This window comes from Penicillium vulpinum (assembly GCF_028829585.1).
Source record: "Penicillium vulpinum strain IBT 29486 chromosome Unknown utg000004l_segment0_segment0, whole genome shotgun sequence".
Lineage (NCBI taxonomy): Eukaryota > Fungi > Ascomycota > Eurotiomycetes > Eurotiales > Aspergillaceae > Penicillium > Penicillium vulpinum.
The window spans coordinates 2,521,621-2,540,212 of NW_026643244.1; the positions used below are offsets into that span (position 1 = coordinate 2,521,621).

An 18,592-nucleotide genomic window follows, 5' to 3' on the forward strand; every position below is an offset into this window, starting at 1 on the left:
CGGAAATTTTCGCGGAAGTACAGTATACATCACAGATTATTTGACAAATTTCTACTCTATACTCACGAGATATTTGAAGGTGCGCTTCATATCTGTTACAGCAGGCTTGGATTCAAATTATTTTCAACATTAGCCTGAAATGACGCTGTTGGTGCGGTTGCCTCAGGCCATCAAGTGGTGCCTCAGGCAGAGAGTTTCAGCATATGTTCGATATTACCGTAATGAACGTGAAATTAGGTAATGATAGGTAACGTATTTCACATGCGAGTGGCGCACACAAGCGAGCGGCGCAGTTCAAAACACATAATAAATGCGATATATTCTACATTTATATTTCAACAACCATGTTATCATTTTAGCTCCTTATTTGTCGATAGCTATCGATAAGACTTATTAGCACCATATATCAATTTTAAAGATATTGGATAGGTATATTATTATCATTTCAAAAATTACCGAAAATTACGTTGCTAAAAACTAGAAATATATATATCTCAATCATAAAGTTAGAAACTTCCTTAAAATCCCGTAAAGAGACTAGATATCACCTAGAAAGCATGAGGCTATAAGGAGAAATCCTTATAGACCATAGTGGTTGAAATATCAAGTTGTAATTTATCGCATTTATTATGTGTTTTGAACTGCGCCGCTCGCTTGTGTGCGCCACTCGCTGTGAAATACGTTATTAGATACATACCGATTACAAGAGGTGAGCGGACAGAGGCCATCACGTGACCTTGGTGGATCACCAGAGCGATGACCTCTGGACACAGAGCTCCGCTGACTTGCGTCTTGATGTGTTCGGGAGCTTCGTCTTCTTTCCCAATGTGACTGTCTCCTCCTTTTTATTCAGTCCTACATCCGTAGTCCTAATATTTTAGTACTAATTGGTGAATTCTGAGCAAGTGTCCGAAGATAATAAAATATATTCAACTAATTTACCCTGGATTCTAGCAATGTTTGCACAATAGTGAACAACCCCATTACATCATTCGACTCATCCTTCCAGAATTCCAGCATCCTGGAAACATCATATACCGCTGCCTCCCAACCTCGAGGTAAAAAAGAGACAAGGTTCCCACTGCGCTCAGCAGCGAGGAGCACCAACGCACTCCTTGTACATGATCGGAGCATGAGCCATGTTCCGTGATGCCGATGGTAGAACCCCGTCTGATTCTGCTGGATTCTATCCACACAGACCTTCAGTCCTTTGCGAAGAAGAATATCGCTGTTTCCGTCGACTCTGCCATGTATTGCCTCCACCAAAAAGTGCCAGTACATTGTCTCTTGGCAGTCAAGGAAATGACCACTGAGAATGAATCGGAAGGGCTCATATTGGTCTGTGTTCGGCTTATCTACATCCGGAGCCAATGCTTCTGGGAGAGATCGCAGCCTAGCCTTGATTAGTTGATGTCTTGTTTAATATGAGACATTGCCTACCATGCGTCTGCTTGCTCCTCAAAGTCAAGGATCACCGATTGCATGTTGAAGTTTGAATTTACGCCGTAAGGCTGGTACAGATAGCCCAGAATTCGGTTCTCCAATCTTCGCAATGCAATCTCAGCCAGATAGAAGTACCATGCCGCTTCATCTTTGGACTTGAGCTCTTCTGGGGGCGACGGAAAGAATGTAGGGTATCTGAGATCTGGAACATTCTTTTGGGAAAGATTTAATTCTAGTCGCAGCTCTCTATTAAAGGGATGTCAGAAACAGTCTCTCAGTTCAGCTGCGGTCTACTTACAGTTCAGACTTCAAGCAGGTCCAGTATATTCTCTGCTTCGTGTCCCACCCGTCTTCATAGCGGTTTCCATGTATGCGGAGGATGGAAAAGCTCTGACAACACGCCAGTGCTTGCGTAAACATCCTCCATGCCTCCACGGACCGCAACTTTGTCATTAGATATACGCCCGCAAGGAAGAAGCATTGCGCCTCTACCACGCCGCTCCTGCAGAGCAGCATGCCCATTCGCTTCTGCGCAGCAAGGAAATATGCCTCGGCTTGCAGAAACCCCTTTGACTGATGAAATTGACCAGAAGATACGCCTTGTCCATTCCTTACAAATGGTGTCGCGATTGAACCATTGGCATATATGAGAAGCTGACATCGTATGAGCTAGGCATATGAAAATAGGCTGGGGAAACTCACCAACAGACAAGACTTAGCATCCCACCCGATACCATTCAATCGCACAGTCTTCACATATTCACTGATATCCTCCTCTTTTAGTGTGGGGTTGAAGATATGTACATTATCGAAGAAAGTCCGAACGAGGTGGTCCGCGGCATGGAGGTCAAGGTCGAAGGAGATTGGTAGTTCTGGTTGAATTATGTTCTCCTCGGATGAAGATATTAGATAGAGTCGCGGTTCAAATTCTTGGTCATCGAAAACAGGCCACTTGAGAACCTCCTCAATGTTGATAAAAGAGGGTTTCCATTCCGTCTCCTGGTCAATTACAGGTGACCAAATGTTATGGGAAGTGCTAGACGGGGATGTAGACAGAACATTAGACAGGGCCACTGGAGGTGGATCCTTTACCTTGGTCTGGATCAGTGTTTCTAGATCATCGATGCGTTTCAGGATAGCCAAGCTCGCGGAATCAAATCTGTTGCTTAATTAATTGGTGTTCTTCAATTTTTAGTTGAGGATTCGATTATTCTCCAGGCACTTACGTTGAAGGGCAAAACTGCTGGTAGGAGCATTCCGCCCCGAGCCGCACACACGATGCACATGAAGGCCGGGTATTATCGCACTTCGTCCGTCTAAGGCGACAGGTTTGGCAGGCTTGAGTAGCTCGCTTCCGGGGGTAGGTCGCGGCTGCACGGGCGTGTCTTCGTTTCTGAGGGCTCGGCTTGTCAGCAGGTGGAGTAGGGGACTCCATTTCGGAGGCCGAAGCCTCTAGTCGTATCAGAGACTGGTAGGCCGCTTCTATCGGGATTGAAACGCGGTCTTACTACTGACATGTTTCATGCACCATTCGCAGAGAAGAGGCCCATGAAGTGGAATAAGTATTCCGCGGAGTTTCGGAGAAGCAAAGAGGGGGTTCCCTCATTATTCTCGTGTTTTTCTGCTTTGGTCATAGTATGCATACGGTGGTTTCACCCTTTACCTCAATCGGGTTAGAGTTTGTGTTAGCATGGGAAAATTTTGATTGCTTATGCCACGCCATTCTACAGAGTGCCCCAGATCCCGTCTTTCGTCACTCCCCCAGACTGGGAGCAAATATCCGGGGATGCGGGGAAAAAAAGGTCGGCTCATTTGGCTTAAACCAGCCCTCAACTGGCCACTAAGTCGACGAGGACCCTGGGTCTAATTGCCCGCTCATGATAAACGGCCTGTGCCCATACGCCACACTCCATTTGAATCAGCGGAATTCAGGGAATTCAGGATCCCAAATAAGCTCGCACTAGCTCTTCCCTGTGGACAGGTAGTAATCAAGAGAGAAAAAAACGAAAGGGGAGGGGAAGTCCAAACTAGAAAGTCGAATCAAGCCATTTCAACTTCAATGTGCATGTGACTGCGGAATCACGGATGAACGTTATAGCAAGACGATATAAAATAACGATTGCACCACGGAAATTCCAGTTCCCATCGGCACTCCAGTCATCTTTCTATCGTGCACATTCAATCCACAAAGTGCGATCAAGATGAATGACCAGGAAGATAAACCAACAACCGATATCCAGAGCATTCATGCCAATAACCCTGCTGAATGGAACCTGAACAGTGTTCTCCCAGATACTGGCAAGCCATGGTACAAGCAGCGTCACCTTTTGCTTCTCAATCTTGGGATGATCATTCCCTATCTATCCTCGACGACCAATGGCTATGATGGATCTATGCTCAATGGTCTGCAGTCAATGAGCCAGTGGCAGGAATTTTTCGGCAGTCCAACTGGTACCCGTCTGGGATCACTTTCCAACGGGGTGATCTTCGGTCAGATCCTCGCTTTCCCCGTCGCTCCTTGGCTCTGCGACCACACGGGCCGACGATTCCCGATCTTCATCGGATCGGCACTCCTGGTAATTGGGGCTGTTCTGCAATGTGCCGCGCAGAACTATGCCATGTTTTTGATCGCCCGTATGGTGATCGGATTCGGTGGTCTGATCGCCGTCGAAGCGTCGCCAATGTTGGTTAGTGAATTGGCATATCCGACCCATCGATCTGTTTTGGTCGGCTATTATAACAACCTGTGGTACCTCGGAGCATTACTTGCCGCATGGATTACATACGGAACCTACTTCATGGGTCCAAATATGTCATGGGCCTGGCGCATTCCGTCCCTTCTGCAGGGGTTCTTTCCCCTGTTGCAAGTGCTTTTTGTCTATCTCATCCCAGAGTCACCCCGATACCTCGTGCAGAAAGACCGCTATGACGAAGCCCGAAAGGTGTTGACGAAGTACCACGCTGGTGGAGATGAGAACTCCCCGCTGGTCGACTTCGAGATGAAAGAGATCATATTATCAATCCAGACCGCGAAAGGAGGTTCTCGAACTGGGTATCTTGAGTTCCTAAGCACACGTGGTAACTTGCATCGCCTTTTTATTATCATTGCAGTGCCATGCATGATGCAGCTTTCGGGCAACGGTCTGATTGCCTACTATCTTCACCTCATTCTCAACTCAATTGGCTTCACCTCGGATCCGCAACAGCTGCGGATAAACGGTGGCCTGACAGTGTTCAACTTGGGGGTCTCGATCATTCTAGCCTCGCTTATGGAGGTGGCCGGTCGACGACGTCTCTTCCTTTTCTCGACAGTGGGAATGTTGACCTGCTACGTGATATGGACAATTCTGTCCGCAATCAACGAACAGCGAGATTTCAAAGATGGAACTCTGGGCACTGGGGTGGTTGTGATGATCTTTATGTATCAGCTTTTCTACAACGCTGGTCTCAATGGACCACCCTGGGTCTATGTCACTGAAGTGCTTCCTACTCACCTCCGTGCCAAAGGAACGAATATCATGCAAATTGCGTCGACATGTGTTATTCTCTTCAATGGATATGCTAATCCCGTGGCAATGGACGCGATCAGCTGGAAATACTATATTGTATATTGCTGCGTGATTGCAGTTGAGATCGCGCTTGTCTATTTCGGGTTCCCTGAGACCAAGGGTCACAGTTTGGAAGAGGTTGCATTGATTTTCGATGGAGAAAAGGCTTTCGGTGATGTTCCTGAGAAAGAAACCTCGGCTGGAGCTTGAGTTATTTGCGGGATGGCTGTGTGCTTATGGTGAAGTCTGAACCTTGTTGGGGGGCACTTTCTGAATGTCCGTGTGTGTTTCAGCTATATTTGAATTGGAAATTATATGTATTCGTATCTATCAAAGGATGCCATTGATTGGGGTATATATTACGCGTTCTCTCCATCAAGTTGCGACGAGCGTAAGGTAAATATGACAATACAAAACAAAAACAACAATATCGAACAGTGGGGATTTCCTAGTCAAGTCAGCTATGTATCAACTGGCGTATAGCCCCATTCTTGATGTGTCTACAAAACTAAAGTGGCGAGGAAATCTGTCTTATGTGTGGGTCATACGGGTGAGAATTTCGGACGCCGATGTAACAAGAGATAGGAATCGGGGTGAAAATCGGGGTAGGAACGGGCCAGAATCAAATTTAATATATAAATCAGGGCGGAAAAAGCGGAAATACTACGCTACGGCTGGGCAATATATAATTCGAGTCATATTTGACCTGATTGGTTCATTTTAAGATTGTGTGGTTAAATTCTATACATTAGCGCAACTTGATTAGCTCATATGTCGCACTGGTAACTTACCAAAAATATCGTGCGGGAATATTCTCCTAGGATCTTATACGTTGCTGCATATGTTGTACATAGTCCCGAGGTCTGACCTACACTAGGGAAGTGGGGTCCATAAGAGAGGCCAGATAAAATCGCCTCTTACATATGTGGTCTAATTCTTTTCTTCTCATTTCATTCCTCTGAACTCACTCTAGTAAACTTCACAATGAGTGAACTACCTGACTACGTGCTTGATCCCAATGCTGTGCTTAAAGATGCAAATGCCGCCTGGCGTCATGGCAATCCCCCGGATTACTCTAAGACACGAGCCTTCTATGAACAAAGTACCCCCACCTTGCTCCTAGTCATCTGAATTCAATTACTTATACCCTACAGCTAAGACAAAGACCCACGAACCCGGCAGTCTCCCATTCCTAGTTGAAAATCTCGTGAAAAATTGGGAAATCGAAGCCTCCTTCAAGACAAACCTATCCGACTGGCGTACTGTCGATCACAACGTATACACAGTTTCCGTGAATGGGGGTGAACGACGCACAGGCCACCATATGTTGGAAGTGGGGACTTACAATGCGCTCCTGACCGCGAGTCAGTTCTATGATCCTGCACACAACACCTTCAACGATTCGCACAAGTCATTCAAGCGAATGATGCCAACGTTTGCTTGGGAGGTACTTGAAGTATACTCTGGTCCTCCCGTCGTTGCCTTTCGATGGAGACACTGGGGCGAGATGAAGCAGGATTACGTGGGGTTCAATAGGTATCAGATCACTACTATCCATGATTATCTGATTTCATGCTTACAATCTTAGTTCCGGTGAAAAAGTCAAGGTCGAAGCGCACGGTGGCCCTATTGATATTGAAGGTGTTTTAGTGGCCAAGGTCAATGATAAACTGCAGGTGGAGAGTCTTGATATCTGGTATGACCCTATGGCAATGTTCCGCCAAATTAGCAAAGAGGGTCAGGTTAGCAGTGAGGGTAGTAGCGGTGGGTGCCCATTTGTGCAGGGTTAGCAACATACCCATATGTGACTAGCCATAGAAACTTTACTGTAAATAAGTTATGAAGTGTGGTTGCAAAATACTGATTTATAAGTTATATTCTGGCTGGTGGTTTCCAAATATGCATATATAGTCGTCACGGAAGCGGAACGCCTTCCGAGGTTCGCATGCGCCGATGACCAATAGTGTCTGGTGCATAACTTCTCATACCCAGAACAAGGTCGAAACTACGCTGAACGTGGCTACATCAGCGCCACTAGTTCCACCTTTGTTAGCTCGAAGTTCAATTGGACCTATGAGTTGCATAAGAATATGCATATCTAATAGTTGACGCGCCTGGTAATAGTAAAATTTTGCTAAAGGAGTTTATTCGTGCGAAAATTTCACAACTAAGGCTCAGATAACAAGTGCACAAATAGAATATCACCGGAGCGTGAAAACGAAAAGAGAAAAAAAAAGTGGTCCCAAGGGATTTGTGCCACTCTTGCGAAGCCCATCGCAAAGTAGAGAGCGGAGATCCATAGTTCAAGATGTGAAGCTAGTTGTCCACCACAAGGCAAGATGTCCATCACCGTCTAAATGGCAACAACATCGACCCAAAACCGAGTATCGTCACTCTGGTATTTCTCGTCACTCTCAATCTGCTGTTGAATCCATGATATGGCATCGATGTATGCTAGACACATTTAGCCAAGCCACTCGTTAACTAGAGAATGATAAAGCTCACCGTTGATGTCATCCGTGCCTGGGTTATTGATACCCGACTCTCCATTGCGGTGGCCGCTAAACCAAGTTTCATACCCGTACTGCTCCTCACCCTCATGGCGAGACTGAATGTCCAGTGGCAAATCCGAACTAGCGCTCCAGCATCAGCAAATATATACCTGGGAATATAGATGATACCCAAACTTACTTGAGGATGGCACCATCATCGACCTCGCTTTCGGTCTTGCCCAGGAATTCAGACGCAGAATTTCTCAGGATGTACCAATTCTGCTTGAAAATGCCAAAGTTCGTGGCGTCGCCTGTTTTTCCGTCACCTGGAAGTATGAATGTTAGCACCCTTGGTAGTTTACCGGCCAACGTTTAGGTATACCATATATGTAATCCGTGGTCATGGTTTCGCTAATACTTGTAAGCTGAGTTATTAGGCTGACCGAGGAAGTAAACTCACGTCTCTAGCATCGCAATAGCCATGTCACGAGTGTTGCCACCGGCATTCAAGACCTCCTGCTTGCGAGACCCAAGCCCTGGAACTGTGTAGTTACCCCGATCATCTGCGCGGGTCACAATTGCCTTCAAGCCTGATGTAGGAGACGAGACCACCGCAGATGCGAGAGCCAAGGAAGAAAACAGAGAGAGGAGCTGCATCTCGTAATAAGATGAAAAAAGTAGTTATGTGCTGGTTTATTTAGATTGTGGATTTTTGGTGATTCAAAGATTGTAGACCAGCAGCCTCTTTTTATACCTAGGTAAGGGCGATTTGACACCCGTGGAAATTACGCATAGTTCGACATCCGGGGTAGCATCCATGGATGAATGGGATGAGTGAATTGTTACCCATATTCCCGTGTAAAAATTGGAAATGATTTTCTCCTTCATCCTGTGCGGATCTTCCTTTATTGAGGCAGAGTTAGTTTCAGGTCCTACACTAGTTTCAAAAATTCATGTTGTAACAGACGAGTGCCCCAAAATTGATCAGAGAGGTAGACAACAACGGAAGCCAAAGATGAGCTCGAGGGTGATTATGAGACTGCACCAAGAGATACAGAAAATGATACGGCGTCAAGCCAGACGGTGCTCTTGTTCGGAATCGTTATATTTAGTTGATAATGTGTAAATACGTTCAAGTTGGATAGGATCTACAATTTGGTGGAGGTCTTCGGAATTACCCGTTTTGATCGGACTTCCGCCCACTGTGGGCTCAAATAGGCAATTTTATATAATAAAACTGGGCGCCCAGGTGCAGATGCGCCTATAAACCGGCATGTTTATAGTTTTTACTTCCTCCGACAAGCAGTGCTATGCCTGAAGGGACCAAAGCGTAGTTCCTCAATCCTCTGGCCGCCATCGCAGCAGTGTCGGGACAAAAGTCCAAAACACATGTTTCTCGTCCACTTCGATACTCGCAAGTCATTCTTTCTAATCCCTATTCTTTTTGCATGGGATTAGGAAATTCACATTGACCTATTTGATAATAAGCAAGACACTAAGTAACCCTCCTCGTTGTAAGATGGACCTAACGATGATATTGAATAGTCAAAGAGCCTGTCTCATAGAGCAGTTCCCAGATCTAGTCAGATTGTTAGAATATCTAGTGTAGCAAAATTGATGTGTGATCCTCATCAATGTACCTAGATTCTATGTTTCAACACTATAGTCCTAACTGGCTCTAATGATGGCTTCTGCAGCTCGATATTCATTTGGCTGGATAGAGTGTTTATAAGAGGTCTCGCTTTCGTACACAGAAAGACTCAAACCCGTGATCACTCGCCTTCCTAGGCTATCTACTTCAAAACCAAAGTTATTTCGTGCACGGTATATTGTTGGATCATTAGGGGGGTTCTGAGGCAGTGGATTCTCTATCTTATTGCGAATAACCGTGCCGAGTATGGGGTGGTCCCCAAGAGCCATAAGAATATTATTGACCTTGAGATCTACAAATTCTTAGAATTCTCGACAAAGAAGAGTTCTTTGGTTATTGAACCGATCTGTATGGAAGATATGAGTTTCGGTGCGAAGATGATGAAGGCCCATTATGACCATCCGAATGGTGGGTATAGAGAACGGGTAAGCTTTCATCGACGCCCGACTAGACATCTTGGACGGTGGATGAGGCACGTTCGGTGGCAGGCTCGTTGTCAGCCACAGCGGTGGCCCGGCGTCGTTGGAGCATAGATAAATGCTATAGCTGGACGACTATACCATCAAGACCTGCCGTGATATTAGCTTGAAGGCGCGAAGCGGAGGCGCACGGAGTTTGCAACCCAGTGGTAGCCCAACCACTATAGACTATAGCTTTAGGGACACTGACTGGCTAGATAGGCCTATCCGTACTAGAGGATTGTTGTTATAACCTGCCCCTGGACTGGCGAGTTGCACACTAGGCCAAAAAGACCACTATGTCTGAGCATTACGCTCATGTATTCCAGGCTCCGATATATATAGTGCGACACGACAATTGTGCACATAGTGCCCTTACCGCCGTATATACAATTACTACAGCACTTGAGGAACCCTAGCTCATCCACTACCACACACAAAGTAAAGTCTCCTCGCCGCGCCAAATAGTGCTTCCAGCGTTCGGGCTGAAGAACCATTGTCAGTTAAACAACTGGCTCACGCGGCTTATCTTAACCTATCATCAATTTCAAAAACACAAATCAACCGGGTCTCCTCCCTTCACAACGGATGAAGGTAGACATTCAATGCCATTGTACCATCCGTGCAGGCTACAAGAGGCTCAGGGCTGATCACATCGTGGACCTCGTCATTATTAAACTCCGTCATATTAGGCTAAAACCGGGGTGGTACGTCAATTCAGCCATACCTTCGTTTCTAATATGGCAGAAATATAAAAAAGGGAAGGGAAGAATCGTGAAAACTCACGCTAAGTGAAATCTGAACAAGTATACTTAGCGGGAGGCTTTAATATTAATAGTCTTAGGGAAGGAACGTGGGAGTGGCGAGGAAGGTGCATCCATGTTCAATATATATATTATTCAGTCAACAACCTTGCCCAGGTGCAATATTCTAGGATTTGATATTTAAGGAGGAAAAATAGATAATCCTTAATCCAATTTCATATAGACGTACTACAATACAGGTCCATTTAAATAGCAATTGATTATTATATTAATACAATTAAAATATGTGAGTATGAGGGATGTGTACATATCGGGTGTGGCTTAGTATGGTTGGGTTGAGACCGAAAGCCTGATCGTATACACTAGAAGCCCTGGCTACGATGCCTGCATGTTTGTGACCTGGCGGTATCGTGACCGAGTTACATGCGGGTACGCCTAGTTGTAAGCCCATCCTCGACTGGCATGCGTCTACGAGAGTAGTTGATTAGTGCGTTGGTTGGATATGCAAGGTGAGTAGCATTAAGGGAATTAGGGAAATTGAAGCAAAGCGAGATTAGGACCCTTTTCTTTTTGGGCTTTGAAGTATATAAATTTATACGTCAACTGCAAGTACATATTCTTTATATGATACTCGGATTTAATGAAAATTCCACCGCGTGTCGATTGATTGGTTATAATGCGGGGTAACTGTACATGGTTTCTCTCCTGACTACCTGTCTTGATCGGACTTCCGCCTAATGTAGGCCCAAATAGGCAATTCGGCGGAATCAAAGGGGTCACAGCGTGGCATTTTCGGGTGATCTACATTGCAGGTGGGGTAGCAGGGGTTCGGCGGTAGGCTTGTGACCTCTAAAAGTATCGTATCGGAAGGAGGGGGATTACGTCTGATGCAGTGTGTTTTCTTTCTTTGCATGTCTCGACCTTAATGATTTCATAGGCAGAAATAGACTCAGTTAGTTCCTTTCAAGTATCGACTGCAGCTATAAATTAGGCCACTCCATCCTGTCTGAGATAGTTCTCAATTGAATGTGCCGTGAAACCCAGCAACGAACTTATCTCCGATTTGAACCACAGATATGACTTTTTCTAAGCAAATCCTGTCCACGGAATGGACTTTCAAGGACCGAGATGATGAGACATCGGATGCATGGATGCCCGTGTCGGCAGTACCTTCCACAGTACAGCAAGATCTCATTGCAAATAAGAAGTTGGGGACCAAACTACTCTGCTATGCACATAGACTGACGTTTCATTATTATGTAGGCTCGAAGATCCATACCTGGGCTTTAATGAACTCAAGGCGCGGTGGGTTAATGAGAAGTCATGGGTGTATCGACACGTTTTTCAACAACCGGAAATCCCCGCCGGTGCAACTGTGGCGCTAGTATTCGACGGCCTGGACACCTTTGCCTCAGTCAAGCTCAACGGCAAGGTAATCCTCGAGTCTAACAACATGTTCCTAGGCTATCGCGTGGACATCACAGAGGAACTGAGGTCGTCACCCGAGAGCGGAAACGTGTTGGAGGTCGAATTCGATTGCGCCCAGCACAAAGCAATCGAGCTACGCAAAAAGGATCCGAATCATAAATGGCACGGCTTCAATGGGGAGATGGGGCGTCTGGGTGTGCGTAAGGCTCAATACCATTGGGGTTGGGATTGGGGCCCAATCATCATGACAGCTGGTATCTGGCGTGAGGTACGACTGGAAGTCTACTCTGCACGAGTCGGAGACCTGTGGCCACAGACATACCTGGCTCCTGACCATCAAACAGCGACAATCACAGCGCATGCCAAAATCGATGTGCCGAAGTCGGAAGGCTGTGTCGCTCGCTTCCATTTGACTCTACGTGGAAAAGAAATAGCTCACCAGGATATCCCGGTATCTTCCGGTCAAAACGCCCGAACCACCTTTAGGGTCAACAATCCGGAATTGTGGTGGCCACACGGCTACGGTGCTCAGACCTTGTATGAAGTGTCGGTTTCACTGCTGTGCGATGCAAACGAGCTACATAATGTGTCTAAGAAATTTGGCATTCGGTCCGCCGAGGTCATTCAGCAGCCGGATAAACATGGGAAGTCATTCTTTTTCCGTATCAACGGAATGGACATTTTTTGTGGAGGGTCTTGCTGGATTCCTGCCGATAACCTGCTTCCTAGTATCAGCACAGAGCGATACCGGAAATGGATCGAACTTATGGTGGAAGGAGGCCAAGTGATGACCAGGTAAGCTAGAATACAATTTGTTGTTCGGAGACTGTCTAACAATCATTGAAAATAGAGTATGGGGTGGCGGGATCTACGAAGACGATGCTTTCTACGACGCTTGCGATGAGCTCGGTGTTCTAGTATGGCAGGACTTTATGTTCGCTTGCGGTAACTACCCGGTATGGCCAGAGCTACTAGAGTCTATACGAGAGGAGACAGCCTACAATATACGGCGCTTGCGAAACCATCCTTGTATCGCGATCTACGCCGGTAACAATGAAGATTATCAAGTCCAGGAGCAGACTGGACTCACTTACAACTACGAAGATAAGAACCCCGAAAATTGGCTCAAGTCTGACTTCCCAGCACGTTATATCTACGAAAAGCTACTACCAGAACTGGTATCTGAGCACTCGCCGAGTACTTTCTACCACCCGGGAAGCCCATGGGGCGATGGAAAAATCACGAGCGATCCTACCGTGGGGGATATACATCAATGGAATGGTCAGTCAAACTAATTCCAAACTATGATTTCAATGGGGTTTCCGACTGAATATTTTCGCTCATGACTTTGCAGTGTGGCATGGAACGCAGGAGAAATATCAGATCTTTGACAGTATAGGAGGTCGCTTTAACAGCGAGTTTGGGATGGAAGCTTTCCCACATATGTCGACGATTGAGTATTTCCTAGAAAAGGAGGCAGACAAACACCCTCAGTCACATGTTATGGACTTCCATAATAAGGCTGACGGCCACGAGAGGCGATTGGCGACGTATCTAGTAGAAAATCTACGCCTAGCGACTGATCTGGAGGTATGTCGTTTGTCAAGGTCAACTAAACGAGAAAGAAAAGAAGAAAATACTCACCATATACATAGACATACACCTACCTCACGCAGGTCGTCCAGGCAGAGACAATGATGTTCGGATATGGCGGATGGCGCCGCCAATGGGGCGACGAGCGAAAATGTGGCGGAGCACTGCTATGGCAGATAAATGACTGCTGGCCTACAATCTCGTGGGCAATTGTGGACTACTTCTTGCGGCCAAAGCCTGCGTATTACACAGTTAAGCGCGTGATGCAGCCGATAGTAATCGGTGTACGACGTTCGCATCACGACTGGAGTGTGGTGCATGCAGTACCCCCCAAACAGAGCCAGTACGAGATTTGGGTTGCTAGCAGCCGACAGGAAGTGCTGCATGGAACCGTCGAGCTGCGATTCCTATCGGTGGTGACCGGTAAAGACCTCCGCGCTCCCGCTCTCTTTACGGATGTGACTATTTCACCCAATGGCACCACCGACATCACAAGTGGGATCATAGATCACGTCGCTGAGCCCGAGCCACATGTTTTGGCTGCACGGCTATGGATCGATGGCCAGATTGTGGCCAGGCACGTGGATTGGCCACAGCCGCTCAAGTACCTTGACTTTTCTGATCGCGGGCTGGAAGTGAAGCAGCAGCCAGGAGCTTCCGCTGGAAAGCAACTCCTTCGAATCAACTCACAGAAGCCGGTGAAATGTTTTGTCTTTGAGGAGCGCGAGAATGTGCGGATCAGCGACAGCGCTATAGATATTGTTCCGGGGGATGAACAGCTTGTGGAGATTACGGGGCTAAGCGATAGTGACCTACCGTTGAGGTATCGTTACCTCGGTCAATAGTTCCTTTTCAACCACGTTAGGAGAGGGGTTAGAGTACAATTGAAGTTTCTTGTTATGGTATTATGGCTACATATCCAAGATATACGTAGTGATGTTATTGTTTTGTTGTGTAACCATCTCACTACAATGTATGTATGTACCATGTAGGCAATGAAATGAATTATAATGGTACCCACTCAAGTAGCCTGTGAGAGAATACTGGCCTGTCGGCTCGTATGGCCCCTTTTTTCAGAATAGGTTTACGCCTTCTACGTAGCTACCTGTCATCATAATGCATGGCTGATTTTATTTTGACTTCGTTGCAATTGTCTTCTTCCTCATGTCAGAAAGATGCTCTAGGATTGATTTCGTCTCTATCATAGTTCTGCTCCCTATGCTGGACGTTCCACAGTCAGTGGCTAGGCAACTATTATATTATGAGAAGCAAATGAACGAGTCATATTGAATGTAGGACAGTTCGTTCTGGGGCGTTCATGGCCCGCTCTGCTGTTGAAGTAAAAGAATCTCCACGAGAAAAGCAAATAGAAAGCAGAAATAACCGTTTAATTTTGACATTCTTGTACTAGTTCCCCAATATCGGACGGGGTCGCGGAGAAAATGTAGTAATTGCCGATGTTAAATCCGGGGGAGTACTGGCGGAGCATTTCCCTTTTTGGAAAGGAGTAGGCGGACCTAGCCGAGCCGGTTTCGGTTGGGGCCGAGTTACCCCAGTTTGTTCGGTAGGGATTGGCCTGAGGTGGCCTTTGATTGGTCAGAATCCCGGATTCACGGCAACTTTGCTCTCCACCACCGAGCAGAAAAGTCACTCCTAATTGGACGAAGCACAACGCAAGGAATTCGACAGAAATCTGTTTTGGCCAAGGACTTCCGATAGGATTAACGCGTGATGTCGGCTAAGGAGAGGGGGAGAATATCGCCGTTGCGGGAATAAATATCATGTCACGGCCACCTTTTTTCCGATGGATTGAGTCATTCTTTTGCGGATCACATCCTCAACGCGAAGAATACATTTCCACCATGGCAGCAGAGCCTACAAATCCAGGCGAACTCGCTGAGAAGGAAGGAATCAACGATGCCGTGCACCAGGAGCACAAGGAGGGCGTGAAGGTAGAGACTGTTCATGGCTCAGTGGCTCTGGATTTAGCTAGGCGGACCAGTCCCCCGAATCCGTGGAGTGTTCAGATGAGAAAGCTATATCTATTCTTGACTGTGGCATATCTTTGTTCAGCCCTAAACGGTACGGGAACTATATTTGATAACTGATAGAAAATCCATGACTAACGGGTTTAGGATTCGATGGCTCGCTCATGGGTGCTCTGCTTCCTATCAAGCAGTTTCAAGACACCTTCGGCGCCGGCTTGGTCGGTTCTAAAGCTTCTTTGATCCAGGGAATGTACACAATTGGAGGTGTCTGCGCGCTGCCCTTCGTCGGAGTTGTCCTTGATACTTGGGGTCGCCGGAGCGGCATGTTTGCTGGGTCCTGCTGTGTTGTCGTGGGCACTATTCTTGGTGGAACTGCCAACCACATGAATCAATTACTTGCTAGCCGATTCTTCCTTGGTAAGTGCCTGGACTGCACTCATTCTGAATTCTGCTGTTAACAAAACATCTCAGGTTTTGGATACTCCTTGGCGTCCTCTGCCGCACCCGCCTACGTCGTCGAGATGAGTCATCCTGCATACCGTGACATTCTGACCGGTTTATACAACTGCCAATACTTTGTCGGCGCTATTGCTGCTGCTGGTGCCTGTCGCGGATGCCTAAAATACGAGAGTTCCCTGGCGTGGCGCATCCCCATTTGGTGCCAGATGATTTCGTCCGGCATGGTACTGATGACGGTTTGGTTTATTCCCGAGTCACCTCGTTGGCTCTATAGTCATGGGCGCCGTGAGGAAGCCTGGGGTGTTATCACCAAGTATCACGGTGAGGGAAACCGGGATAATGCCTACGTTCACCTACAGGTTCGAGAATATGAAGAGGGGATCAACCTTGAAGGCTCGGATAAGAAGGCATGGGACTTTAGAGAACTCATTAACACAAAGGCAGCCAGATGGCGCCTGGGATGTGTGGCTATAGCATCATTCCTGAGCCAGTGGGCGCAGGCTGGTGTCACGAGCTACTACATCGGCGGGCTTTTGGAGTCAGCTGGTATGACCGATACAGAGGATGTGCTGAACATCAATCTTGGCAACACAATCCTCTCTGCTGCTGGAGCCTACTTGGGAAGCTATCTGGGCCCAAAATTCCGACGGAGACCTATGATGCTTGGCGTGTCCGTTGCTTGCTGTGTAAGTCTACGTCCCGCGTTGTCCTTATGTTTTTAAGTCAATGTTCTCCGCTAACTTTAGATATAAAGGTCTGCTTTGCGGCTTTTTCAGCCACCACCGGAGTGTACAATAAGACGGAGAACCAAGCAGCGGCCACCGCCTCTATTGCGTTCATCTTCTTGACCGGTCTTGTTTTCAGCATTGGCTGGACTCCATTGCAAGCCATGTACGCCGTCGAATGTCTTTCATACGAGACTCGTGCCAAGGGTATGGCCATGTACTCTGTCTTCACCAACATTGCCTTGCTGGTGAATCAGTTCGGAGTCGGAAATGCAATCAGTGTCATTGGATGGCACATGTATATCATTTTGGCAGGCTGGAACGTTGTCCAGGGAGTGATCATTTACTTCTTCGCCGTTGAGACAAACGGACGGACCCTCGAAGAACTTACGGAGATCTTTGATGCCCCCAATCCCCGCAAGAAGAGTACAGAACGCCAGCAAGTCTTGGTTTCCGAGAATGCGAACGAGGTGGTGGAAGTTAAGACTGCATAGGTTGAATAGCCCAGTGTTTTCTATTTCATGTCGAGTTAATGTATTGTATGCTTTTTCATTGGCATGATGTTCTGCTATGCTCATGTTATGTTTAATCGGGATTTCTTACTGGCTGTGTACATGCCAATGTGATCCATTCAAGATCCGTCGTTTAGCCAGCCCCGCGCAGTTGATCTTTCTTCTTTCCTCTCATCACCAGTCGTTAACTTAGCCAACACATGCTTTCTTTCCCACATTGCCTTGTCCACATCCATGCTAGTCTAACGGAGTGTAAATCTGCCAAAATAAGACAAGATGTACACCACGTAGGCACTCTCGCCTAAACAATCAGACCCTTGATCCATAATTTGGCCGCTCCATAACTAATCACTCTATACAGCGTCGACCCCGATTCATCTATAAATGGGCCACCGTTGTCACTACTACAAATGGAGATACCAGGGATCAGTGTATTCGGCTCAATACACATCATGTTCTTTGGAATGGGATTGTTCTGAGCCCAGTCAGAACTGCATGTCGATCGGTCGATGTCAGCACATTGGATTGGTGCAGGGTGTTTGGCAAGATGGTGTTGGATGAAGCAAGCTTGCCCTAGCCTGCTAATCGTACAGGAACACCACTTGTATCGTCTGGGTTGATCTCATTGCCAGGCAATGCAGTTGCAGTGACACTTCCGTCCACAACAGTATCGGCTAAGTGTATAATAGCGTAGTCATGGTCTATCGTATTCGTGCTATAGCTGGGATATATGGTGATCTTCTGAATATTCAACAGTTTTCCACCAGTTGTATAATCCGCACTTCCAACGCGCACGGTGAAAGATGAGGGAGTGTTGCCGTCGAGGCAGTGGGCGGCAGTAAGGATCGTCCTTGAACCCACGACCGAATCACCGCAGACCATCGAGTTTCCGAACCAATTGTTGCTTATGATAGCGGCGATGAAAGCATATTCGAGGCTGGTGGTTTTAGTACCATTGATGATGGCAGTGGCTATGGGGCTAAAAGCCATCCGATTCGAGCGAGGAAAATGGAGGAGCGCATGCCGAAGGGAGGTAGGGAGGTAGCGGGGTTGAAGGGGAAAAAAACTGAAAAAATAAAATCTAACAGTAGAGTTAAGGATTTCAAGTAGGGTTTGTGGTGGATATAGATTCTGTACGGAATATATAATATATGTTGTTTACTTCATACTCGATCGAATAACATTGTAGAAAGTCCCAAATCCATTTGCGCTATTCTTCACCCTGACGATCAATCGGACTAGTACGCATTAGGTGGCTTCATGGGTGGTGTGTAGTACAATATGCATAAGAAAGTGCCTAACTGCTGTCCTCGAGAGGTGTCACGCAGGTTAATATTGAAATTGGTGGCAGGTTTCACATACGAGTGCATGTATCGAGTAGCAAAGTAGCAGTTCTTTGCTTCGGCACTCGAATACATCTACACTCCACCGATCATCCGCTCAAGACCGAGATCTGCCGAAATATTTGCCTGTTTTGGGCTCTCAACTTGATTGGCTCCAATGATCTGCAGGACTCAATGTGAGACATGTC

General features: G+C 46.8%; 8 protein-coding genes across 8 annotated transcripts; 4 read left to right on the forward strand and 4 right to left on the reverse strand.

The window, feature by feature from the left end:
- Positions 1-933: 933 nt before the first annotated feature.
- Positions 934-2,878, reverse strand: N7479_009457 (uncharacterized protein; the record flags this gene model as incomplete). Its single annotated transcript, XM_057257150.1, has 5 exons — positions 934-1,393; positions 1,441-1,689; positions 1,742-2,097; positions 2,146-2,602; positions 2,670-2,878. The coding sequence occupies 5 exons, from the start codon at positions 2,876-2,878 to the stop codon at positions 934-936; spliced, it is 1,731 nt and encodes a 576-aa protein (XP_057104608.1).
- Positions 2,879-3,644: 766 nt separating this feature from the next.
- N7479_009458 (sugar porter family MFS transporter) lies at positions 3,645-5,201 on the forward strand (the record flags this gene model as incomplete). The annotated part of the gene is made up of 1 exon (XM_057257151.1): positions 3,645-5,201. One exon carries the CDS (start codon positions 3,645-3,647, stop codon positions 5,199-5,201), a length of 1,557 nt encoding a protein of 518 aa, XP_057104609.1.
- A 774-nt stretch (positions 5,202-5,975) lies between these two features.
- N7479_009459 (uncharacterized protein) lies at positions 5,976-6,781 on the forward strand (the record flags this gene model as incomplete). The annotated part of the gene is made up of 3 exons (XM_057257152.1): positions 5,976-6,093; positions 6,146-6,527; positions 6,580-6,781. 3 exons carry the CDS (start codon positions 5,976-5,978, stop codon positions 6,779-6,781), a joined length of 702 nt encoding a protein of 233 aa, XP_057104610.1.
- A 563-nt stretch (positions 6,782-7,344) lies between these two features.
- Positions 7,345-8,140, reverse strand: N7479_009460 (uncharacterized protein; the record flags this gene model as incomplete). The annotated part of the gene is made up of 5 exons (XM_057257153.1): positions 7,345-7,445; positions 7,497-7,624; positions 7,683-7,809; positions 7,866-7,894; positions 7,944-8,140. 5 exons carry the CDS (start codon positions 8,138-8,140, stop codon positions 7,345-7,347), a joined length of 582 nt encoding a protein of 193 aa, XP_057104611.1.
- A 1,441-nt stretch (positions 8,141-9,581) lies between these two features.
- N7479_009461 (uncharacterized protein) lies at positions 9,582-10,089 on the reverse strand (the record flags this gene model as incomplete). Its single annotated transcript, XM_057257154.1, is given in 3 exon segments — positions 9,582-9,674; positions 9,690-9,774; positions 9,827-10,089. The coding sequence occupies 3 exon segments, from the start codon at positions 10,087-10,089 to the stop codon at positions 9,582-9,584; spliced, it is 441 nt and encodes a 146-aa protein (XP_057104612.1).
- A 1,343-nt stretch (positions 10,090-11,432) lies between these two features.
- On the forward strand, positions 11,433-14,222 carry N7479_009462 (beta-mannosidase; the record flags this gene model as incomplete). The annotated part of the gene is made up of 5 exons (XM_057257155.1): positions 11,433-11,563; positions 11,620-12,579; positions 12,635-13,065; positions 13,139-13,374; positions 13,440-14,222. The coding sequence occupies 5 exons, from the start codon at positions 11,433-11,435 to the stop codon at positions 14,220-14,222; spliced, it is 2,541 nt and encodes an 846-aa protein (XP_057104613.1).
- A 1,017-nt stretch (positions 14,223-15,239) lies between these two features.
- Positions 15,240-17,043, forward strand: N7479_009463 (Major facilitator superfamily domain general substrate transporter; the record flags this gene model as incomplete). Its single annotated transcript, XM_057257156.1, has 4 exons — positions 15,240-15,459; positions 15,513-15,782; positions 15,837-16,510; positions 16,579-17,043. The coding sequence occupies 4 exons, from the start codon at positions 15,240-15,242 to the stop codon at positions 17,041-17,043; spliced, it is 1,629 nt and encodes a 542-aa protein (XP_057104614.1).
- Positions 17,044-17,634: 591 nt separating this feature from the next.
- Positions 17,635-18,051, reverse strand: N7479_009464 (S1 family peptidase; the record flags this gene model as incomplete). Its single annotated transcript, XM_057257157.1, has 1 exon — positions 17,635-18,051. The coding sequence occupies one exon, from the start codon at positions 18,049-18,051 to the stop codon at positions 17,635-17,637; it is 417 nt and encodes a 138-aa protein (XP_057104615.1).
- Between the last annotated feature and the right edge of the window lie 541 nt (positions 18,052-18,592).